At 47.4% G+C, this 26,061-nt stretch overlaps 1 protein-coding gene across 3 annotated transcripts in view; it reads right to left on the reverse strand.

Annotated features, from left to right (window-relative positions):
- Positions 1-26,061, reverse strand: part of SYNGAP1 (synaptic Ras GTPase activating protein 1) — a 214,023-nt gene that overhangs the window by 122,781 nt on the left and 65,181 nt on the right. For all 3 annotated transcript variants that reach the window (XM_030197194.1, XM_030197192.1, XM_030197193.1), the window contains 2 exons: positions 8,446-8,544; positions 7,638-8,192 (listed from right to left, as the gene is read on the reverse strand). In XM_030197194.1, the coding sequence (XP_030053054.1) occupies positions 7,638-8,192; positions 8,446-8,544 (654 nt within the window). The remainder of the gene's footprint in view (positions 1-7,637; positions 8,193-8,445; positions 8,545-26,061) is intronic.

Consider the following 26,061-nt stretch of genomic DNA (forward strand, 5'->3'; position numbering starts at 1 on the left):
CATCCCATCTGTTGAGATAGAGACCATAATATGTACCTCAACAAAATACACAACACATATCCCACTCATGGGACAGAGACCAAGACAGGTGTGCTAGGAAAATACACAACATACATCTTACCCATGAGATAGAGACCATGATATGTACACTAGGAAAATACACAACATACATCTCACCACTGAGGCAGAGACCAAGATATGTACACTACGAAAATCCATAACACAATCCCACTCATATGAAAGAGGCCAGGAAATGTACACCAGGAAAATACACAAGACCTATTCCACCAGTGGGGTACAAATCACAGGTGCATCAGAAATATACACAACACATATCCCTCCCATGGAACAAAGACCAAGATATGTACACAAGAAACAAACACAACATACATCCTACCCGTGGGGCAGAGACCAAGGAAAATGTACAACACACATCCCACCCAAGGGGCAGAGATCAATATATATCTATACAAGGAAAATACACAACATAGATTCCACTCATGGAGTAGAGACCAAGGTAAGTACACCAAGAAAGTACAAAACACACATCCCACCCACAAAGTAGAGTCCAAGAGAGTGAAACTAATTAACTTTTCTTGGGTTACTTTGTCTTTTGTACTCCGTTTTCACCATTTCTGGTTGAACTTCCTTCATGTTAAGGATACAAGACTAACGTCCATTTGTGAAAACCACAGGTGTGATACGCAGTGGAGCATGTATTATGAGCTGTATATATTTCCTTTTTTCCACCCAAGACACCAATAATCTGTTCTTTCTAGCAAGAAAGTCCACTACCTGCTCACCCAAGGGGCCTATGCACTAAAACATAGTGTGTGCTAAAATAGGTTTAATGTACACATTAAGGGTAAATTAGGCCTTACCTGCTAATTTGCCTTTAGTCCCTCCAGACCGGCCCAGAATGTGAGTGATGGGTTGTGTATGCCTTCCTGCAGGTGGAGACTGAGAAAAAAACTGTGACTCTAGCGAGCCAGTAAGAGCCCTTGCCAGCTAGAGAAAGATCCAGTAATAAAGTACCAAAGCAGGAATAAAGCCATATAACTTGTGCATGCAAAAACCCTGAGCAGCCCCCGACACATTGCCAACAAAGGGTGAGTGCCTTTAAACATATCGAAAAGTCGGAAGCTCTGAACAAAACACAGACACCTGAAGGGAGGGATCTGGGCCGGTCTGGAGGGACTAAAGGAAAGCAAATTAGCAGGTAAGGCCTAATTTACCCTTCCTTAGTGTCCCTCCGGACCGGCCCAGAATGTGACTGATGGGAAGAAACAAAGCAGTGAAATTATGGGAGGGACCCTAGCAGCCCTGCCAACAAAATGCGTGCTCCGAAAGCAACCTGCTGACAACTGAGGACATCCAATCGATAGTGCTTACAAAAAGAATAAAAAGACAGCCAGGTTGCTGCTCTACAAATGTCCTCTGGAGGCACCAGACAACGCTCTGCCCAAGAGGCTGCCTGATGAGCCTTAACATGCTCTGGAACAGGTTTCCCCGAAAGCAGATAAGCTGAAGCAATCATTTCTTTAAGCCACCGAGAAATAGTGGGCTTAGAGGCCATAAACCCCTTGCGCGCACCTCCAAGAAGAACAAACAAACGATCAGACCACCCGATGTCTTCTGTAGATTTAACAAAACGTTTCAACACACGTTTGACATCCAAACACTTCAAATGTCTCTGCTCCTCTGAACCGGAAAACGAACCTAACACAGGCAAAACTACCGGTTGAGAAACATGAAACCGAGTTACTACCTTGGGAAGAAAGGAAGGAACAGGCTGTAACACGACACGATCGGAACCAAACTCCAAAAAATGGCAGTCTACACAACAACACCTGCAACTCCGAAACACGCCTAGCCGAAGCAATAGCAACCAAAAAGTGTCTTCAGAGTCAAATCCTTCAGAGTACAGGACGACAGAGGCTCAAAGGGAGGCTTAATAAGAACCGTGAGCACCAAATTCAGATCCCAACTAGGAAAAGAAGATTGCAAGGGAGGATGAAGAAGATTAACCCCCGTCAAAAAACAAACTACATCCGGATGACTGGCTAAAGACGTCCCTTGGATACGACCACGGAAACAAGACAAAGCCGCAATCTGCACCTTAAGAGAAGCCAAAGCAAGCCCTTTGTCAAAGCCCCGCTGCAAAAAATCCAAAAATTGAGGAACTAAAGTACAAAAAGGAGATAAACTCCTTACACCAAGCCTCAAATATTCTCCAAGTGTGCACGTAATTCAAAGAGGTAGAACGACGACGGGAACGAAGCATAGTAGCAATGACTTGAGCACAGTAACCTTTCTTAATCAACTTAGCCCTTTCAAGAGCCAAGCCGTAAGACAGAATCAATCCAGATCGGGATGAACAACCAGACCGTGCGTGACTGGAAGCCTGAAGGGAAGATCCACCAGAAGACGTCAAAGGTCGGCGTACCACGGCCTTCGAGGCCAATCCAGTGCCACCAAAATCAGACGTCTCCTGTGCATCTCGACCTTCTGAAGAAGACACTCTATAAGATACCAAGGAGGAAAGGCATACACTAGACCGACTGGCCAGGACTGAAGAAGCGCGTCTACACCCTGCGCTTTGGGATCCTTGCAACGACTGAAGAACAGAGGGAGTTTTGCATTTTCGGCAGAGGCAAACAGATCTATCTTGGGAGACCCCCAACGATCGACCAGTAGCCGAAATGCTATTTCACTTAGTGACCACTCCCCGGGATCGAGCATATGCCAACTGAGAAAATCTGCCTGAACATTTAGGACCCCTGCTACATGAGCTGCTGACAGAGCTACCAGATGGACCTCCGCCCATCGAAGAAGAAGCGAGGCCTCTCTCTCCAACGGCAGGCTCCTCGTCCCTCCTTGCCGATTGATATAAGCTACCACTGTGGCATTGTCCGACATTACTCGCACTGCTTGGCTTCTCAGGAGATGAAGAAACCTCTTGAGCGCTAGACGAATCGCTCAGCTCTCTAACAGGTTGATTGAACATAATGTCTCCTGATGAGACCAGAGACCCTGAGCAAACTGCCCCTGACAGTGAGCTCCCCAGCCTAGGAGACTGGCATCTGTTTTCACCACCATCCAACTGGGCCAATCTAGAGGCATACCTTTGATCAAAACTGGCCTCCCAAAGCCACCATCGTAGACTGGTCCTCACCTGCAACGAAAGTGCCAATCTGAGATGAAGCAAATCCTCCTGAAACGACCATCTCGAGAGAAGGGACTTTTGAAGAGGCCTCATGTGAGCCCTGTCCCAGGGCACCGCCTCGATCGCTGCCGCCATTGATCCCAAAATCCGAAGATAATCTCTTGCCGACGGACTCGAATCCTGCAAGAAGAGACGAATTTCGGCCTGCAACTTGAGGACCCGGGCTGGCGGAAGAAACACGCGACCCAGCTTCGTGTCGAACCGGACTCCCAGATACATCAACTGAGAAAGCTGCATATTGACTACCCAACCTGGTAAGAACTCTACCACCCGAGCCATTACCTGAACATTCTCGTGGTAAGACTTCACCCGGATCAACCAATCGTCTAAGTAAGGATGAACTAAAATGCCTTCTGTTCTGAGAGCCGCAGCTACAACTACTATGACCTTGGTAAACGTACGAGGAGCCGTCGCATGTCCGAAAGGAAGAGCCCGAAACTGAAAATGACGGCCTAGCACTGCAAAACGAAGGAAACGTTGATGTGCAGGACGAATAGTAATGTGGAAATAAGCTTCTGAAAGATCGAGAGAAGTCAGAAACTCCCCCGGCTGCACCGTAACAATGATGGACCGCAAAGTCTCCATACGAAATGAGGGAACCTTGAGGGCCTGATTGACTGCTTTGAGATCTAAAATCGGACAGAAAGAACCCTCTTTCTTGGGTACCAGAAAGTAAATGGAGTAACGTCCTTGACACCTTTCCGCCCAAGGGACTGGACAAATCGCACAAAGGTCCAGAAGCCTGCGGAGAGCAGTTCTGACAGCTCCGGCCTTGATGCGAGAACGGCAAGGGGATTCTATGAAAGCATCTGACAAAGGGTGAGCGAACTCTAATGCGTACCTGTCTCGAATAACCTCTAATACCCACTGATCTGAAGTAATGTGGGCCCACCTCTCTTGAAATTGTGCCAACCGAGCGCCCACTTGAACTAGAGGCTGGGCCCGCACACCTTCATTGCTGAGAGCGGAAGGAGGAGGAAAGGGAACTCCCTGCCTCTCGACCTCTCCTATGACCTCCACGAAAGGTCTGAGGCCTTTGGTAAAATCTGGAACACTGCCCCTGAAAAACTCTAGATGGCCGAAAACTACGAAAATCATGGCCTCTACTCCTAGCTGAGAAATTACCACGACCAGAACCTCTAGGACGATCCTCCGGCAATCTCGGGACCTTAGCCTCCCCGAGGCTATGCACCAGCTTGTCTAACTGTTCTCCAAACAGAAAGGATCCCTTAAAGGGAAATTTACTAAGCTTAGACTTAGAGGCCGCATCCGCGGACCAACCACGCAGCCAAAGCGTACTCTGAGCCGCCACAGACAGAGCCATAGATTTAGAAGAAGCCCGCAGGAAATCATACAAAGTGTCTGCCAAAAAGGTGGAACCCATTTCTAACTTAGCCACTTCATTATCAATAGCCAGAACCGGAGAAATACTAGGAGGCATAGTGCCTGCAATGAGAGGGGCCGGAGGAACAGCTGGCAACGCGGTGTTTCCCACCGAAGAAGGGATCGAAAACGAGGGAGACGGTACCGTCGGAACAACGGGCGAACCTGACCCCCCCCCCCCCCTGCACCGCCGATTTTTACAGGCCCTGCACCCTGCTCCTCCGCAGCAGTGCAGAATTTGCAGACCCCCATCGTGCCTAGCCCCCGCCATTGACATACGGAGCAGCGGCAGAGCTTCTCAGACATTACACCAGCTGATAGAAAACCGCAAGAAAAAAGGGCGCGATAAAGACAAGGAGCTGCACTGCTTTGTTCAAAGAATAGTACACAGCCCGGCAGAGGTGACCTACAGCAGGCCGGCTGGACTCTGGTTCTAATGGCTGCCTCTCCCCATCTCAACAAACCTTTTCCTCCGAAGAGTTAGGAGAAATCGATCCTCTTTCCTAAATATTAGAATATCTTTGGCTGTTTAAAATTTAAAGGAACAGCAAGGAACAACGAGGATCGGGGAGGGAATGGGGGGAGGGGCTCGGCCACCCGAGTGTGACACCCCCGAGGCACCTAGAGACCCCCAAGGACCTCTGTCTCAGCAAAAAGGTTTTGTTTTTTTAAATGCACAAGAAAAAATTCAGAAAGAGTAGAGAATAAATAGAATAGAAAAAATAAAGAATGAGACTGAAGGGCTCACCAACTACCACCTGCTGGAGACTGAGATCACTGGATCTTTCTCTAGCTGGCAATGGCTCTTATTGGCTCGCTAGAGTCACAGTTTTTTTCTCAGTCTCCACCTGCTGGAAGGTGTACACAACCCATCAGTCACATTCTGGGCTGGTCCGGAGGGACGCTATGGAAAATAACTCTTAATGGATGGTGTACTGAATATTTTTACATGCTGGCAAAAACAGTGTGCAAGCTACCTCAAAAGCTGCACCTTGAAATCCCATGCTTACTAATCCAGATGCCTACTGTACTTGTCCATCGGGCCACTGTCATGGACAGGATGCTGGGCTCAATGGACCCTTGGTCTTTTCCCAGTGTGGCATTACTTATGTACTTAATGTATTTTAACATGAGACAAGGTTTGGAAATGCAAGTACTTAAATCTAACATGCAATCCAATCTCATACCCCTCCCAATCTCTGAAGGCAGATCAGCATCTCTGCCCCCCACTCCCAGGATAATGCTCAAGAAGCTGCCACGCCTCATTCACTACCCCTCACCACTCCCAAAAAAGCACTAAAGAGTCGAACATGTCCTGATTGTCCCTCACCCCAGAAAAATGCTGCCACACCCTAGTCATACACTTCCTAACAGAATGCTCAAGTGGTTGATAAAATCCTAATCCCCCCTTTCTGTGGGCTTGACATTCTGCTCAAAGGGTCATGTTCCTCATCACCCCCCCCCCCAAAAAAAAAAATAGTTAAGGAAATTCTGTATATCTCAATCACAGCTTCCTAACACCAGGGAGGCCAGTGGGGAATGTGGAGGGGAACGGGATCATGTGCATACACTCACGGTGGGGCCTCATTTGTATAAGTCAATAATGGCTCAAAAGTTGGGCCATGTGCAAAAAAACACATTCACTCAATGGCAGAACCAGCCTTGCCAATTATTATGCTCAAGGGGCCACTGTGCCCCACACACTGCTCAGAGAATTAGTATCTAATATATGCTCAGTCACCCGCACCCCATACTCACAGGGTGCCCACTAGATCCTGATTTGCATCTGACATTTCCTTGTTTACATTAACATATATGCTAATTTTAGAATTTACCTGCTGGTATTCCCAGAGCAATATTTATTGTAAAGGCAGAATATAAGTCCTTACTTTAAATGTAACCTGCACTCTAGGGCCTTAGTTCTCAGCATGCTATTTAGTGTGTGACTACAGTTTAGTACATAGGCCCCCTAGTCACATGTACCAGAAAATCTACCCATGAAGTAGATGTCAATCTATGTGTACCAAGAGATCACAGCACATCATGCACACAGGGCCAGCTATTAATGGACAGAGAGAAGAAAACAGGAAATCACATTAATGAATGGTAAATAAAAATCATCTTGTTTCTCCAGTATTACCACAACCTCCCCTCTCCATATTACCTTGCCCTTTTTCGGCATTCCCATTCCTTCTCTCTCTCCAGGTTAAATATTGGTCTTCCTCAGAATTCCTATGCCTTCCTTTTCTCCGTGTTTACTGTGGCTTCTCTCAGTGTTTCCATTCCTTCCCTCCCTCTCTTCAGGATATATTCATCTCCCTCAGAATTCCCACCCTCAGAATTCCCATGCCTTCCTTTTCTCCGTGTTTACTGTGGCTTCTCTCAGTGTTTCCATTCCTTCCCTCTCCCCTCCCTCTCTTCAGGATATATTGATCTCCCTCAGAATTCCCACACCTTCCTTTTCTCCATGTTAACCTGCCTTCACTCTGTTTTCTCATTGCTTCCCTTTCTCAGCATTTCCATTCCCTCCCTCTCTTCAAGTTATATTGATCTCTCTCAGAATTGCCATGCCTACCTGTTCTCCACGTTACCCTGCCTTTTCTGTGTTCCCATTCCTCCCCTTTCCCAGTATTCCCATTCTCTCTCTCTCACCATGTTATATTGGTCTCCCTCAGAATTCCCATACCTTCCTTTTTCCCTATGTTACCATGGTTTCTCTCATTGTTCCCATTCCTTCTCTCTCCTAGTACTCCCATTCTCTCTCTCAGAATTCCCATGCCTTCTCTCAGTGTTCCCATTCCCTCCCTCTGTCCATATTTTATTGGTCTCTCTCCGAATTTTCATGCCTTTCTTTTCACTGTTACTATGGCTTTTCTCAGTGTTCTCATTCCTTTCCTTTCTGAGTATTCCCATATTCTCCCTTTCCCCAGATTATCAGGCTTTCTCCCAGTATTCCCATACCCTCCCTCTCTCCAGCTTACCACAGCTTCTCTAAGAATTCCCATTCTCTCCCTTCCTCCCAGATTACCTTGGCCTTTCCTGTACTCTGCAGAATGTGTACAAGGGCACAGGCCACCTCCTCCTTGCTCTTGACACTCAGCACCGGCTCCAGAACTGCACACAGCATCCGGTAATTGTTGGTCACATATTCTGCAAACTCCTTGTACAGCTCCATCGGTAAGATGCTCATCGTCTGGTAACGAGATTTCACCCGAATGGAGGGGCAGCTGGATTTGCTTTTGCTGGAGCTGGGCTGACTAACGGGGTACCACTGTTCCACAAACTGACGTCCACTGACACTAGTGATGGGGATGCTCACCATGCCGATATAATTACTCTTGTCCTTTTTGCGTTTCTTATCTGTGTCCTTGTAGAGGTGCAGCCGGATATTGCGCACAGCTGGAAGGTTATTGAACTCAAAGTGTTCCCCCCAGAAGACATTGTCTGTCTTCATTTTGCTGGTGGTCCGAGCATAAAGCATATCGTCCAGGCACAGTTCACAGTAGTAACGTTTCTTAGGGGGCAGGTCCCGAGCTTCAATAATCCAGAGCTTCAAGACATTGTCCACCCTGCGACTATTATCCTGGCAGACATGAGGAAATAATTTTCAATGCCAAATCATTCAGATGGAAATTATACAAAAAAAATACACAAAGAATAAAGGCACAATCTCGAAGATCTGTTCACTAGCAAGGCAGATCTAGGAGATGGGCACAGAGGGTTCATGAGATGTACCACGTGACATAGTACCACGGTCTGTTATATGGGAGGGATGAGTTAGCATACGTTGTACTGAAATTATTTATCATGTGATAAAAGACTGGCATGTATCATACCTTGTTTGGCTTCACAGCCCGATGCAGATTCTCGATCCATTTATCCCGTTCAGCAGCGGAGCGGCAGGCAAAGCATTTTGTACCTGAGGCGGTGGTCACCTATCATTCCGGTAGGAAAAAAAAAGATGGCTACCTCCTATCTCATAAATATATTGTTATCAACTGTAAACAAGCTTGGCTACTTGTCATTTCTCCCACCCCAAACTGCAAACCTTACCACAAAATTCAGGTTGATGGTCTTCACTGAAGAGGACAGCAGTAGATGGTATGAGTTCTACCATGCCAACCAGCAAAGCCTCTATCTTGCCAACTGATCTAAACCAGGCTTATCTCATCCCCTGTCAGTCATATTGCCATGTAAATCTGAGAATGACCAACAGATGGTGGTAGTCATGGCCAAGTGGTTAAGGCGATGGTTCAAATCCTGCTGACAATGGCAATGGATTTCAGAGTATGTTTATCTACTGTTTTAGTGTTATTTTATGTTATTTTATATTGTAAACCGTTTCTGATTTACTTTTGTAATAAGTGATGGTCTAGTAAATGAATAAACGATAAACGATAGTGGGCTGCAAATTTGTCTTGTGGTGTAGAACAGGTAAAAGTGAATCAATTTTTCACTCTTCCAAAAAGTACAAAGACCAGGGGACACAAATTACATGGAAATACTTTTAAAACAAATAGGAGGAAATATTTTTTCACTGAAAGAATAGTTAAGCTCTGGAACTCAATGTCAGAGGATGTGTTAACAACGGTTAGCGTATCTGGGTTTAAAAAAGGTTTGAACAACTTCCTGGAGGAACAGTCCATAGTTTGCTATTGAGATAGATATGGGGGAAGCCACTGCTTGCCATGGTATCAGTAGCATTGAATTTTGCAACTATTTGGGTTTCTGCCAGGTACTTGTGACCTGGATTGGCCACTGCTGGAAGCAGGATCCTGGGCTAGATGGACCACTGGTCTGACTCAGTATGGCTATTCTTATGTTCTTAACATAATGTTGAAACATCACGCCACAGAGCTTATATATTCCAAGTGGCTCGATTCTTTCACTAGATGGGATGGCTGATGAAGAGGGATTGGACAAAACAGCGTTGTGGAGTTGGAGTCCAAGTTGTGGAGTCGGAGTTGGTAGAAATGTACCGACTCATATTATAATATACTAGCCGTTGAGCCCGTAAAAACGGGCTAGTATAGGAAAGGGAGGGTTGAAAACCCCTTCCCGTCGCCGCTGCAAGGCTCCCCCGCCGCCGAGCTCGCCCCCCCGAGTCGCTGGCAACCCGTCCATCCGGCCCGGGCCCTCGCTCCGCTATTGAAACAGCGAGGGAACGCAGCACACAGCTCTGCTGAGCTGCCGTCGGCCTTCCTTCTTCTCTGCCTGTGTCCCACCCTCGTGTGATGTAACGTCGTCGAGGGCGGGACACAGGCAGAGAAGAAGAAGGAAGGACGGCAGCTCAGCAGAGTTGTGTGCTGCGTTCCCTCGCTGTTTCAATAGCGGAGCGAGGGCCCGGCCGGGTGGAGGGTGGGGGGAGCGTTAGCGACGGCGGTTTCGTCCCTCGCAAATGCGCAGTAGAGACCCTCTCTGTTCCGCCCCCATCATAACGTATTGATGCGGGGCAGGGCAGAGAGGGTCTGTACTGCGCATTTGCGAGTGAGTATGACACTCGCCATTTATATGTTTGATGGCAAATTATGGTATATTTACCAGTGCTTTAGATCCAGAACAAAAAATTTAAAACCGAATATCAGTAGGAGTTACATGACCAATACTCCATAACCACCACTGGAGACCTGACTACCTAGAAAAGCTGCACAAGAAAGCTGATTTGTTGATTTATGTCTGGCTCCATATCCTGCTCAGTAGCACCAGGCAATGGTTTTATAGGCTGTTAATAAATGTAAGGGAAAGGGAATGGGACTTGATATACCACCTTTCTGTAGTTGTAGCAACTACATTCAAAGCGGTTTACATAGTATATACAGGTACTTATTTGTACCTGGAGCAATGGAGGGTTAAGTGACTTGCCCAGAGTCACAAGGAGCTGCAGTGGGAATTGAACCCAGTTCCCAGAATCAAGGTCAGCTGCACTAACCACTAGTCTATTCCTCCATAATCAATGTGATAAAGCAATGGCGAAAAAGATGTCCGTCGGGACTTAGAGAGCTAAAGGTTAAGTGCCACCCTGCTTTATATATTGAGTTTACCGCCAGTCACTCAGCACAATTTGTATCAAATAACTAATTATTACTTTTGAAAGCCACATATTATTTGCATGGAGGGGGGTTTTGTCAATGATTACATCGATCACCAAAGGGTTTCCAAATTAAGCTCCTCAAAGTGAATAGTAGAGTGTTGACCCGGTGATATATAAGACTTTCTTTCCCCCTCCATTTTTCCTTCCATACGTGTATTCAGATATTTTCACGGTGAACCACTGGTCCACTATTGGTTGGCATAATCAATGTGGCTAGATATCCAAAATCCATCAACTGGTGAGAACCATCTATCATAAACATTACTGCCACCCTCACAACAGATCATGATTTGAACCCTTGACTTATAGATCCCAGAGAAACTGTTGGGGAGATGCCCTGATCTCATCTTCTCAACAATTCTAATTCAATAGTGAAGATTTGAGTTTACAGTTCCTGGCAATCACACAGTGGTCAGACTCCAGAATAAGTTGTGTTCTGTTTCCCTGGTTGAGGACTATTGCTATGATGGCTGCGTTACATGATTGGGGGGGGGGGGGCAGTTTAAAAAATAAGGCTAAACCCAGATATTTGTGAATTCCTCAACAATTTTGTAAACTATAAGTGTACCATATAAAGTTTTAAGTCTTGGTAGATCCCTGCTTTATAGAGAAAATATTATTACATCTACTAGCCACTGAGCAAGTTATTTTAACAGAGATATGTGAGCTCACCATATATAGGTTGTTTACAGGGATGTATCATGTCACCCCTGTAAACAGGGGTGACATAACACAGACGTTCAAATATCTGAAAGGTATTAATCCACAAACAAACCTTTTCTGTAGACGGAAAGGCGGTAGAACTAGAAGACATGAATTCAGGGTGAAGGGGGCCAGACTCGGGAGTAATGTCAGGAAGTATTATTTTCACGGACAGGGTGGCGGATACACGGAATGCCCTCCTGCAGGAGGTGGTGGAGATGAAAACAGTAACTGTATTCAAACATGCATGGGATAAACACAAAGGAATCCTGTTTAGAAGGAATGGATCCAAGGAATCTTAGCATGGACCGGTAATTGGGAAGCAAACCTAGTGCTGGGCAGACTTCTACGGTCTGTGCCCTGACCATGACTGAATAAATATCGATGGGCTGGAGTGTAAATTTTAAGGGGCTTCGACGTTAACTTCAGAAATTTTAGTACAAGAACAGTGCTGGGCAGACTTCTACAGTCTGTGCTCTGAGAATGGCAAGGACAAATCAAACTTGGGTATACATATAAAGCATTGCATACCATGTATAATGATTTTATCTTGTTTGGCAGACTGGATGCACCGTACAGGTTTTTATCTGCCATCATGTACTATGTTACTATCAGACAACAAATTTAGCCATATCAGTTGAGAGGAGATGTAAATAAATCAGATCACTGCTCTAAGACAAGAAAACCTAGGCAATAAACTTGTGCTATAAAAATTTTAGCATGTAACCTAAAATGCTACCTAACATGCAATAATCCATTTTTTTGCCTATGTACAGTAAAAGATTTCTCCCACAGCATGTCCACATTAGTATGCACAGCAAGTCAAAAATGCAACTGTTAAGTAATGTGAGAACATTCTTTAGGATAGTTGGGAAAGCTAAATAGCATGTTCAGTTCTCTTTTCTTCCTGACTCCACCTCCTAGCTACAAAACTGGATAGAGTAAGGTGAGCACATGGGGGTAACTCTATAAGGAGCCTATTCTAGTCATTCATGCGTGCGATTGTGTCTAGGGTGAGTTCTCAGCCCCTGATACTAGTATTCTATAAGGAAAAAGAGGTGCCTACTTTTCTTCACAGAATAGGCACCGAATAGACATGTTCTTGACACCTAAATCTAGGAACCCCTTTATCGAATTACCTTCACAGTGTTGCTTGACTGTGCAGACTGGAGTAGGAGAGATATTTAATCCCAGGAGAGGGGGTGAAAGGAGAACAGAGTTCCAGAAGAGGACAAACCAGAAGCAAATATTCCACCTAGCTGTCTTCTCTGTAAGTAAGGGTCTTGAAAGGGCAGCCTGAGAAGGAGAAATTAGATCTTACCTGCTAATTTGCTTTCCTTTAGTCCCTCCGGACCGGACCAGGATTGGACTGATGGGTTGTGCTCGCCTACCAGCAGGTGGAGACTGAGAAAAAACTCTGACTCTAGAGAGCCAATAGGAGCCCTGGCCATGTGACCTTAGCCTCAGTATTTGAATAACAAAGCAGGAAAGAAAGAAAGACCTTCTGTGCCGTATGGAATCCTAGCAGCCACAAAGCACTCGGCAATGCCAAGTATCAGAGCTCACCAGCAACTCTCACCAGAGAAGTGGTATGGCCCAATATGTATTACAGCTCACCAGCAACTCTCACTAGAGAAGTGGTATGGCTCACTTGTAGTATAGCTCACCAGCAACTCTCACCAGAGAAGCGATATGGCTCACATGTAATATAGCTCACCAGCAACTCTCCCCAGAGAAGTGGTATGGCTCACGTATAATATAGCTCACCCGCAACTCTCACCAGAGAAGTGGTATGGCTCACTTAAGATTTTATATATATTCCATCAACTGAGCTTACCAGCAACTCTCACCAGAAAAGTGGTAAATCATATTTAAGGTTTTATAGATATTCCAGCAACTGAGCTCAGCCACAACTCTCACCAGAGAAGTGGTATGGCGTATTTAAGGTTTTATAGATAGATTCCAGCAATTGAGCTCACCAGCAACCACCAGAGAAGTGGTATAGACCACGTAAAGTTCTGTATATATATATAGTATTGTTCCACGAATCGTAAAGGAATGAATACACTTCCTACTTAATAAAAGAAGCTAAAGAGTAGAGAGAACATGGGAGGGGCCTGGTCCGGTCCAGAGGGACTAAAGGAAAGCAAATTAGCAGGTAAGATCTAATTTCTCCTTCCTTAGCATCCCTCCGGACCGGATCAGGATTGGACTGATGGGAAGTACCAAAGCAGTAATCTGAAGGGAGGGACCCTATGAAAACTGCAGAGAAATGTTCATGCTGCATAGGCCACCTGGCGACAACTAACATGTAGTGTGTCCCAATGAGCAAAATAAAATGAAACTAGGACTAAGTTGCCAACTTACCAATGTGCACCGAGAGCACCAAAAATCGCCATAGTAAGAATAGAGCCCGCTTCTGAAGTTGTGGAATATGTAGTAATACGCTGTGGAACTGCCCTCTCAGCGAGAAGAGAAATAGACATTCTCATTTCCTTGATCCTTCGCGATATAGCGGGTTAGAAACAATGAAAAACTTTTACGCCTACTGGCTAGAAGGACAAAACCAATAAGAAAAAACGGACTGGGAAAGGTGAAAACTTTAAACTACAGCAGACCGAAAAGAAGTTACCAACCGTAGAAGTATTCCACACATAGATCTACTTGCTGCAATGGCTACTGGGAAACACTGCTTGAAGAGGAAAACTTTATAGAAAAAGTTATGGCTACTAGAAAACAGAACTTTAAGAGTCTGTTCACCTAGTTCACCTAGCTGGTGGACGAAGCGGGAGGTACAGGTGCAGGACTCCTTTAAGAAACCGCTTTGACAGTGGATGCTGCATAAGCGTGCGGTTGTCAACAGTATCATGCATCACTGATAGAGCTGCCAAATGAACTCTAATGGATGAGTAAGACAGACAAGATTTCGCAAGATGCAGAAGATATTCCAAAACATGCAAAATGGATACTGTTTGTGGAATGAAGTGGCGAGAGGAGTACCACAGAGTGAACCGTCGCCACTTTGATTCATAGGACTTTAATGTAGATTTCTGTCTGGAAGCAATTAAAACTTGAAGTACTTCCTGCGAAAATATCAAAGATGTTGCAGACCCAGTAACCACGCCATAAGTTTGAGTGACTGGGGGTCCGGATGTAGAAGGGTGCCTTGGTTCTGCGTAAACACCTAGTGAGATGATGGAAGAAACGCATAAAGAAGGCTGAAAAACCCCTGCTGGACGTTGGCATCTGTCCCTGTCTCCGTCAAGACTGTTGCTGAACGGAAGAAGCAAGAAATGTTCGTGAGCCTGAAGGCAAAAAGAGATAGCCCTGAAGTGTCGCAGTGAGAAAGTAAGGCTGAAAAAAATGAGAGTCCATTCACCTAAATGCAGGGTGACACAACTAAGAAAAAATGAGTACAAACTCAAGAGTATACTCTTAACTCCTCCTTGGCGGATGACATAACCCATTGCCATGGCAAGGACCAACATAGCTCTCTCCGCCTTGTTTGTCAGTAGGGAAAACAAAATTCACCCGAAGGTAAAACGAATTGCTGAGGTCCCCCAGAAAAAAAATATATACAAACAAGCTTCTGCCAAAAAGTGTACTGCACGAAGCATCCCAATGACAGAACTAAGGTTCTTGAGATAACTAGATGACACTTAAATAGTGCGATTGATGTCCCTGAGATTCGCAATAGGATGAAGGAAAATTCCTTCTTGGGCATTAGAAAGTAAAATTGCATTCTGCAGAATAGAGCGAGAAAATGGCCGAAGGCCCAAGGTCACCAAGAAAAATATAAACTGGGATGTTTGCAGAGGAGACAAAAGACTGTGCGCCAACCTGACTAAACAAAGAGAAAATCAGAGATATCTGATGAGAGATCAAATGAGAGATCAAATGAGAGGCCTGGCTACAATCACCACCCAACCTATAGACTGTAAGAAATGCAACACCCGGTGCGTGACCTGAGAACTCTGCTGATAAGACTTTCTCCAATTAGGCAGTCGTCTAGGTAAGAATGAAATGACCCTAAGAGCGCAATGAACATCCTCTTAGATCTATAAAAGAACGGAAGAGAGAGTACTGCTGAAAATGACCGGTTAATGCATAAGCAAAAAACTAGCCATTCTCTGGATCCTGAGGAGAAGAGGAAGGGTGACCAAGGACACCAGTTAAATAGGGCTACAAACTCCAACCCTATCTCTATGGCGTTCCATAGTTGGGTAAGTTCTGAATATAGAAAGTTCTGAATATAGGAGTCCACCAGCTATGGTAGTACGCTCCGGACAGAAAAAAATTGTCCCAGTATGAACGTCTGATTCACCGGTCTGTAATTTCTTGGATCTCCCTAATCCACATACCACTAATCCACGTACCACGGTCATGCGTCCTCCCTCACTGAGATGTAGATTGTAAGCTCCTTTGAGCAGGGAACGTCCTTCTTTGTTAATTTGTACAGCGCTGCGTAACCCTAGTAGCGCTCTAGAAATGTTAAGTAGTAGTAGTAGTACCAGACTCACACCCAATAGATATGAATGTTGAGTTTGTTTCAGGTTAAAACACCGAACCTAGGCCCAGGGTCCCCGGTGTTCCTAGTGGTGAACAGCCATGGCAAATATTGTATGCGTTAGTTTGCAGAATTACTGCAAAGCCTTGCTTTTGGAGCAGAGATTTCTGTTCGATACTCTCGTGAGAGGTTTTTTTTTTTTTTTCTTTTCTTTAATGCTGTTCTGGCTGTAGAAAGGTGGACATTTGAGCTTCCCCAGAATGGCAAAACTTATGTACCTATGCCCATTACATATGAATGCTGGACTTGATGGACTTTAGGCCTTACCCAGCATAACCATACTTATGTACCTATGGTATAAATACACAGGAAGTGAGTGAATCCCCTTCCAATTGAAAGAACACTCTGGAGTGAAGGCGCATAGAATGAAAATGAAAAAGGACAAACTTGGAAATTACCTGTAACGAAAAAAGTGAAGTTGTGCCACAGCCACTTGGTGAAGGCAGTGTAGACAAGACTGAATTCAAGAAAGCTTGATATAACATCAGGTCTCTAAGGAAGAAGAAGAGATAGCAGATGGTATGTATAGGCATACTGGACCAAACCAGGATGTTTATAATCTGCCAATGCTGAACTGATAGAGTAGAGACAAACACGAGTAGATGGTTTGAGGACCGTCCACTATCTTTAAGTGAAAGGATGACTTTATTCTCTAAGTGACCATATGTCCTGTAAAAACCAGAAGAAAGCTAAAATGAAAAATGAGAGGCTTCAAGGCAGTTGGAAAAGAAGGGAAGACATGAATAAAGCATGCCTGCTAAGGCAGCTGAGTGACTGGGAGCTTGGTAGACAGGACTGTCCCTCAGAGAATATGAAAGAGCTGATATATCCCCATGGCATCTGAACAATATACTGTATGCCTCTAGAGAAGGCTTCTTAAAGTCGGAAAAAGAAAACACTGTATAACACTACAGCCATTGAGAGTGTCTGTTAAGTTCTTAAAACACTATATAACATCATACGCATGGAGTAAAATGCTTGAAAGGAACTAAGATATTATGGTCAGAAAGCGAATGCTACATACCTGTAGAAGGTATTCTCCGAGGACAGCAGGCTGATTGTTCTCACTGATGGTGACGTCCACGGCAGCCCCTCCAATCGGAATCTTCACTAGCAAAGGCCTTTGCTAGTCCTCGCGCGCCAATGCGCATGCGCGGCCGTCTTCCCGCCCGAAACCGGCTTGTGCCGGCCAGTCTCATATGTAGCAAGACAAAGACAAGGGAAGACACAACTCCAAAGGGGAGGTGGGCGGGTTTGTGAGAACAATCAGCCTGCTGTCCTCGGAGAATACCTTCTACAGGTATGTAGCATTCGCTTTCTCCGAGGACAAGCAGGCTGCTTGTTCTCACTGATGGGGTATCCCTAGCCCCCAGGCTCACTCAAAACAACAACCATGGTCAATTGGGCCTCGCAACGGCGAGGACATAACTGAGATTGACCTAAAAAAAATTTACCAACTAACTGAGAGTGCAGCCTGGAACAGAACAAACAGGGCCCTCGGGGGGTGGAGTTGGATCCTAAAGCCCAAACAGGTTCTGAAGAACTGACTGCCCGAACCGACTGTCACGTCGGGTATCCTGCTGTAGGCAGTAATGAGATGTGAATGTGTGGACAGATGACCACGTCGCAGCTTTGCAGATCTCATCAATGGTGGCCGACTTCAAGTGGGCTACCGACGCTGCCATGGCTCTAACATTATGAGCCGTGACATGACCCTCAAGAGCCAGCCCAGCCTGGGCGTAAGTGAAGGAAATGCAATCTGCTAGCCAATTGGATATGGTGCGTTTCCCCACAGCCACTCCCCTCCTATTGGGATCAAAAGAAACAAACAATTGGGCGGACTGTCTGTTGGGCTGTGTCCGCTCCAGGTAGAAGGCCAATGCTCTCTTGCAGTCCAATGTGTGCAGCTGACGTTCAGCAGGGCAGGAATGAGGACGGGGAAAGAATGTTGGCAAGACAATTGACTGGTTCAGATGGAACTCCGACACGACCTTTGGCAAGAACTTAGGGTGAGTGCGGAGGACTACTCTGTTGTGATGAAATTTGGTGTAAGGGGCCTGGGCTACCAGGGCCTGAAGCTCACTGACTCTACGAGCTGAAGTAACTGCCACCAAGAAAATGACCTTCCAGTTCAAGTACTTCAGATGGCAGGAATTCAGTGGCTCAAAAGGAGGTTTCATCAGCTGGGTGAGAACGACATTGAGATCCCATGACACTGTAGGAGGCTTGACAGGGGGCTTTGACAAAAGCAAACCTCTCATGAAGCGAACAACTAAAGGCTGTCCTGAGATCGGCTTACCTTCCACACGGTAATGGTATGCACTGATTGCACTAAGGTGAACCCTTACAGAGTTGGTCTTGAGACCAGACTCAGACAGGTGCAGAAGGTATTCAAGCAGGGTCTGTGTAGGACAAGAGCGAGGATCTAGGGCCTTGCTGTCACACCAGACGGCAAACCTCCTCCACAGAAAGAAGTAACTCCTCTTGGTGGAATCTTTCCTGGAAGCAAGCAAGACACGGGAGACACCCTCTGACAGACCCAAAGAGACAAAGTCTACGCTCTCAACATCCAGGCCGTGAGAGCCAGGGACCGGAGGCTGGGATGCAGAAGCGCCCCTTCGTCCTGCGTGATGAGGGTCGGAAAACACTCCAATCTCCACGGTTCTTCGGAGGACAACTCCAGAAGAAGAGGGAACCAGATCTGACGCGGCCAAAAAGGAGCAATCAGAATCATGGTGCCTCGGTCTTGCTTGAGTTTCAACAAAGTCTTCCCCACCAGAGGTATGGGAGGATAAGCATACAGCAGACCCTCCCCCCAATCCAGGAGGAAGGCATCCGATGCCAGTCTGCCGTGGGCCTGAAGCCTGGAACAGAACTGAGGGACTTTGTGGTTGGCTCGAGATGCGAAGAGGTCTACCAAGGGGGTGCCCCACGTCTGGAAGATCTGTCGCACTACACGGGAATTGAGCGACCACTCGTGAGGTTGCATAATCCTGCTCAACCTGTCGGCCAGACTGTTGTTTACGCCTGCCAGATATGTGGCTTGGAGCACCATGCCGTGACGGCGAGCCCATAGCCACATGCTGACGGCTTCCTGACACAGGGGGCGAGATCCGGTGCCCCCCTGCTTGTTGACGTAGTACATGGCAACCTGGCTGTCTGTCTGAATTTGGATAATTTGGTGGGACAGCCGATCTCTGAAAGCCTTCAGAGCGTTCCAGATCGCTCGCAACTCTAGAAGATTGATCTGCAGATCGCGTTCCTGGAGGGACCAGCTTCCTTGGGTGTGAAGCCCATCGACATGAGCTCCCCACCCCAGGAGAGACGCATCCGTGGTCAGCACTTTTTGTGGCTGAGGAATTTGGAAAGGACGTCCCAGAGTCAAATTGGACCAAATCGTCCACCAATGCAGGGATTCGAGAAAACTCGTGGACAGGTGGACTACGTCTTCTAGATCCCCAGCAGCCTGGAACCACTGGGAAGCTAGGGTCCATTGAGCAGATCTCATGTGAAGGCGGGCCATGGGAGTCACATGGACTGTGGAGGCCATGTGGCCTAGCAATCTCAACATCTGCCGAGCTGTGATCTGCTGGGACGCTCGCACCCGCGAGACGAGGGACAACAAGTTGTTGGCTCTCGTCTCTGGGAGATAGGCGCGAGCCGTCCGAGAATCCAGCAGAGCTCCTATGAATTCGAGTCTCTGTACTGGGAGAAGATGGGACTTTGGATAATTTATCACAAACCCCAGTAGCTCCAGGAGGCGAATAGTCATCTGCATGGACTGCAGGGCTCCTGCCTCGGATGTGTTCTTCACCAGCCAATCGTCGAGATATGGGAACACGTGCACCCCCAGCCTACGAAGTGCCGCTGCTACTACAGCCAAGCACTTTGTGAACACCCTGGGCGCAGAGGCGAGCCCAAAGGGTAGCACACAGTACTGGAAGTGACGTGTGCCCAGCTGAAATCGCAGATACTGTCTGTGAGCTGGCAGTATCGGGATGTGTGTGTAGGCATCCTTCAAGTCCAGAGAGCATAGCCAATCGTTTTCCTGAATCATGGGAAGGAGGGTGCCCATGGAAAGCATCCTGAACTTTTCTTTGACCAGATATTTGTTCAGGGCCCTTAGGTCTAGGATGGGACGCATCCCCCCTGTTTTCTTTTCCACAAGGAAGTACCTGGAATAGAATCCCAGCCCTTCTTGCCCGGATGGCACGGGCTCGACCGCATTGGCGCTGAGAAGGGCGGAGAGTTCCTCTGCAAGTACCTGCTTGTGCTGGAAGCTGTAAGACTGAGCTCCCGGTGGACAATTTGGAGGTTTTGAGGCCAAATTGAGGGTGTATCCTTGCCGGACTATTTGGAGAACCCACTGATCGGAGGTTATGAGAGGCCACCTTTGGTGAAAAGCTTTCAACCTCCCTCCGACTGGCAGGTCGCCCGGCACTGACACTTGGATGTCGGCTATGCTCTGCTGGAGCCAGTCAAAAGCTCGTCCCTTGCTTTTGCTGGGGAGCCGAGGGGCCTTGCTGAGGCGCACGCTGCTGACGAGAGCGAGCGCGCTGGGGCTTAGCCTGGGCCGCAGGCTGTCGAGAAGGAGGATTGTACCTACGCTTGCCAGAAGAGTAGGGAACAGTCTTCCTTCCCCCAAAAAATCTTCTACCTGTAGAGGTAGAGGCTGAAGGCTGCCGGCGGGAGAACTTGTCGAATGCGGTGTCCCGCTGGTGGAGCTGCTCTACCACCTGTTCGACTTTCTCTCCAAAAATGTTATCCGCACGGCAAGGCGAGTCCGCAATCCGCTGCTGGATTCTATTCTCCAGGTCGGAGGCACGCAGCCATGAGAGCCTGCGCATCACCACACCTTGAGCAGTGGCCCTGGACGCAACATCAAAGGTGTCATACACCCCTCTGGCCAGGAATTTTCTGCACGCCTTCAGCTGCCTGACCACCTCCTGAAATGGCTTGGCTTGCTCAGAGGGAAGCGCATCAACCAAGCCCGCCAACTGCCGCACATTGTTCCGCATGTGTATGCTCGTGTAGAGCTGGTAAGACTGGATTTTGGCCACGAGCATAGAAGAATGGTAGGCCTTCCTCCCAAAGGAGTCTAAGGTTCTAGAGTCCTTGCCCGGGGGCGCCAAAGCATGCTCCCTAGAACTCTTAGCCTTCTTTAGAGCCAGATCCACAACTCCAGAATCATGAGGCAACTGAGTGCGCATCAGATCTGGGTCCCCATGGATCCGGTACTGGGACTCGATCTTCTTGGGGATGTGGGGATTAGTTAAAGGCTTGGTCCAGTTCGCAAGCAATGTCTTTTTTAGGACATGGTGCAAGGGAACAGTGGACGCTTCCTTAGGTGGAGAAGGATAGTCCAGGAGCTCAAACATTTCAGCCCTGGGCTCGTCCTCCACAACCACCGGGAAGGGGATGGCCGTAGACATCTCCCGGACAAAGGAAGCAAAAGACAGACTCTCAGGAGGGGAAAGCTGTCTTTCAGGAGAGGGAGTGGGATCGGAAGGAAGACCCTCAGACTCCTCGTCAGAGAAATATCTGGGGTCTTCTTCCTCTTCCCACGAGGCCTCACCCTCGGTGTCAGACACAAGTTCACGGACCTGTGTCTGCAACCGTGCCCGACTTGACTCCGTGGAGCCACGTCCACGATGGGGGCGTCGAGAGGTAGACTCCCTCGCCCGCATCGGCGAAGCTCCCTCCGCCGACGTAGTCGGGGAGCCTTCCTGGGAGGCGACGGCAGCCGGTACCGCACGCGGCACCGACGCCGGAGACCTCACCTCGGGCGATGGGCCAGCCGGCGCCACGCTCGACGGTACCGGTGGCGCAAGCACCGCCGGTACCGGATGGGTAGGGCGCAGCAGCTCTCCCAGAATCTCTGGGAGAACGGCCCGGAGGCTCTCGTTCAGAGCGGCTGCAGAGAAAGGCATGGAGGTCGATGCAGGCGTCGACGTCAGAACCTGTTCCGGGCGTGGAGGCTGTTCCGGGCTGTCCAGAGTGGAGCGCATCGACACCTCCTGAACAGAGGGTGAGCGGTCCTCTCGGTGCCGATGCCTGCTGGGTGCCGACTCCTTCGGCGACCCAGAGCTCTCGGTACCGACATGGGAAGGGGACCGGTGACGATGCTTCTTCGACTTCTTGGGACGAAGCATGTCACCGGAGCTTCCCGGTACCGACGAGGAGGACGTAGAATCCAGCCGTCGCTTCCTCGGGGCCGAGATCGAAGAAGGTCGGTCTCGGGGGGGCTGTACCGCAGGAGCCCTTAGGGTAGGGGAGACCCACCCGAAGGCTCACCGCCACCAGCAGGGGAATGGACAGCCCTCACCTGCACTCCAGACGAAGCACCACCGTCCGACGACATCAGCAGACGAGGTCCCGGTACCACCGACGTCGATGCAGCTGTCCGATGTCTCGGCGCCGATGCAGAGGGCCGATGCCTCGATGCACTCGAAGTACTGGCCGCCGAGGTTGAAGGTCTGGACGCTGAAGACGTCGATGCACTCGATACCCCCGGTGCCGATGCCGACGAAGAGCCCGAGAACAAAATGTTCCACTGGGCTAACCTCGCTACCTGAGTCCGCCTTTGCAAAAGGGAACACAGACTACAGGCCTGAGGGCGATGCCCAGCCCCCAGACACTGAAGACACTACGCGTGCCTGTCAGTGAGCGAGATTACCCGGGCGCACTGGGTGCACTTCTTGAAGCCGCTGGAAGGCTTCGATGTCATGGGCGGAAAAATCACGCCGGCGAAATCGAAAGACGAAATTTCGACCGGGGCCTAAGTAAGGCCTACCCCGACGACGAAAGAAAACTTAACGGGGCGAAAAAACTCGAAGTAGAGGAAGGAAAAACCACAAGTGGTTAATCCAAACAATTTCTGGATTTCTCACAGAAAAAAGGTCGAAAAACGACGCGCGAGGCCGACTTTTCGGGGCACGAACGGTAAAGCACAACCGTACCGAGCGCGGAGAAAAGAAGACTGGCCGACACAAGCCGGTTTCGGGCGGGAAGACGGCCGCGCATCCGCGGTGCGCATTGGCGCGCGAGGACTAGCAAAGGCCTTTGCTAGTGAAGATTCCGATTGGAGGGGCTGCCGTGGACGTCACCCATCAGTGAGAACAAGCAGCCTGCTTGTCCTCGGAGAATTGCAAAGTACCAATCAATTGACTCTTAGACAATGTAGTCCTATTCACCAGGGAATGAGAAAGACAGAAATTTACTCTATGCCTATAGAGAAAGTTTCTAAAGTTCTTAAAACACTGTATAATACTACAGCTATTGAGGAAAATGCTTGAAATGAATTATGATATTATGATAAGATGTAGATTTTCCACCAGGCAATGAAAAATGACTGAGCACCAGAAAAAACTAGTGTTAACAGCCCCGTGATACATAGAAATTTAAAAGAAGAAAAGCTTGTTATATATCCATATATGAAAGGAGCCCCCTTTCAACCAAATATTGCCTGCTGATGTGAAGAGCATTTTAGAATACGCCGTTCAGCACATACAAAAGTGTACACATCTTGGAGCCGAACTGCTCTATGAACTGCAGCCTTACCTTCAGCAGAGAGATCCCCGACTGATAAGATGGAGGGAGAAACAAAATGGCCGCCGTTCGCTCCACTGGCCCTGTGGCGATTGTCGACAGCGCGCCCGACACCTCCGAACAAGCGGAGCCCAGTGGAACGGCGAAGAAACAACAGCCGGCGAAAAAGGCCCCGAAAAAACTGGAGGCAGCACCGGACCCAAAGAAACCTTGAAGGGAGAGCAAAATTTACATGTTCCGGCTGCGTGAACTGCGCGACGCTGACCGACAGCAGCTGTTTGAACTTTTAAGCCATATCGGAAAATACAGGTGGCCGCGCTTACGCGGTTCGCACCTTTCTTTTTTTTTTTTTTCATTTGTTTAAACTGCCGCCGCCAAAACGCAAGAAAATGGAGGAAATTAAATCTGACGAGAAAAATCGCTGTTTAAAGTCACAGATACTGAATTATTTTCTTCTGTTTGTTTTTTTTTTTTTATAACCCCTCAATCATAATAAAACACTGGAGCTGCCTGCTCGTTAGAAGTCTGGGGAAAGAAAGGCTGCTTCTTTGAATTTACTTTTATTTGATTTAATTCTTTTAAAGCAGCTACCTGTTAAAAGTGGCTGCCTCTCCCAAAGACGGTACACCTTTCCAGAGAAAGGGACGGCCCTTCCCTGCTAAGCCAGGGAGATGGGGAGGAAGGGGGGTGGACTCGAGACACCCGAGTTTAACACCCCCGAGGCTGTCAAAGAAAGAAGAGAAAGGAAACCCTGTCAAGCCTCTAAATAAGATTCCAGGCACAGAAGAATTATCACAAATATCTGTAATATCTAAAGAGAAAAGGAGAGAGACTAATGGGCTCACTTCCTACCTGCTGGGAGACTGAGAAAATACTGAGGCTAAGGTCACATGGCCAGGGCTCCTATTGGCTCTCTAGAGTCAGAGTTTTTTCTCAGTCTCCACCTGCTGGTAAGCGAGCACAACCCATCAGTCCAATCCTGGTCCGGTCCGGAGGGATGCTAAGGAATGAATGGTTGATGAAAGAGAGCAAGGAAGAGACTAATCCAGGAGGGAATCTGGCCACCCTGACTCAGAAGAGAACCGTCAACTGATCATTTCCCATTCTACTTGCATCCTGTACACTAGGCCCACAACAGCTGGTAGAGATAGCCTGCAATGGTCCCAAAGCTAATGAAAAGAGTTCTGTATTTTAACTAAGAATTGATGAGCTCAAAAAAGCTTTTAAGACACAGAATATGGTTTGGTCTTAAACCTCAGAACTCTTCCTATGGTCAATGATAAGAAAATGTTTGTCCTCTGTGTACCTATTGTTTGAAAATACATTTGAGTTATATAAATAAATGGGGATATATTTGTGAAGTGCTCAAATTTGTGTTGGTATCTCTCCTCTACTGTCGCCTCCCCTCTCTCTCTTTCTCCCATTTCTGCCCGGTCCACCATTTCACATATTCCACTACTTCTCTAGCTGTACCAGCCACATCTCTTCCACCTACCACCCTCAAAGTATCCCACCCCACCACAATCATCCCTATGATGCATGAGAGAGAAATCTAACAGTCCTGACTTCAAAGGACACCCACATGTGATCACTGACCCTCTATAAGCATCCTATGCTGTTAGAGGCTCTGGTGTAGACCTGTGAAGACGATATGAAAAAAATGTGAACCCCCCCCCCCCCTAAGAGAACAAGAAGGAACCCCTTCCCCAGGTTGAAAGTTAAACAGAAGGATAACACAGTCTAGAAGAGTCTCAAAAATCTTTGAAGAGAGCTCTGTAAGCAAAGTGAATTGTTGACCTCAAAGAATCCCTCAATGTTCAGATCACAGTTCTGGGTCAAAGCTCGGCACAACTCCAATGCTCTTTGTTCAGACTATGCATTTTAATAATAACAATGATCCTCAGAATCATGCCATTCTTTGACCCTTTAGAATTATAAGATGCAGTAAACCCCTTATAATTTGTGTATTGTGGTATTTTACCTTAACCTTACTGCTAAAATAATGCACCCTCATAACTGTGGTTTTTCAATAATATGTATCCTAAAAAGTTAACCCCTGGTCCAAAGCAGGGGACGGATCTTTGATTTTAGCAAACCCATGCTAAATAGCAGATGGAGGAGAACATTCTACGACCTCCTCTGCATACAGCATCCTTTGTTTACATATGTGTATATGTTAATTTTAGCACACACATTCTAACGTCTTCTGACACGGTTTAATGTACATATAAACCCATTATTTCATAGCACACAATTTTTAGTACACAAATGTGCTAAACAGCCCTCTGTGTGCCTGCTAAGCCAGCTGTTCTCAAATCTGTCCTGGGGATCACCAGCCAGTTAGGTTTTCGGGATATGCCTAATGAATACGCATGAGAAAGATTTGCATAGAATGGAAGTAATAAGCAAGCAAATCTCATTCATTTTCATTATGCATATCCTGAAAATCTGAGTGGCTGCTGGTCCTCCAGGACAGGTCTGAGAACTGCTGTGCTAAGTTTTATCATATAGGCCCTTTGATTAAGGATAACCGAAGAAAAAGTG

This window comes from Microcaecilia unicolor, chromosome 3 (assembly GCF_901765095.1).
Source record: "Microcaecilia unicolor chromosome 3, aMicUni1.1, whole genome shotgun sequence".
Lineage (NCBI taxonomy): Eukaryota > Metazoa > Chordata > Amphibia > Gymnophiona > Siphonopidae > Microcaecilia > Microcaecilia unicolor.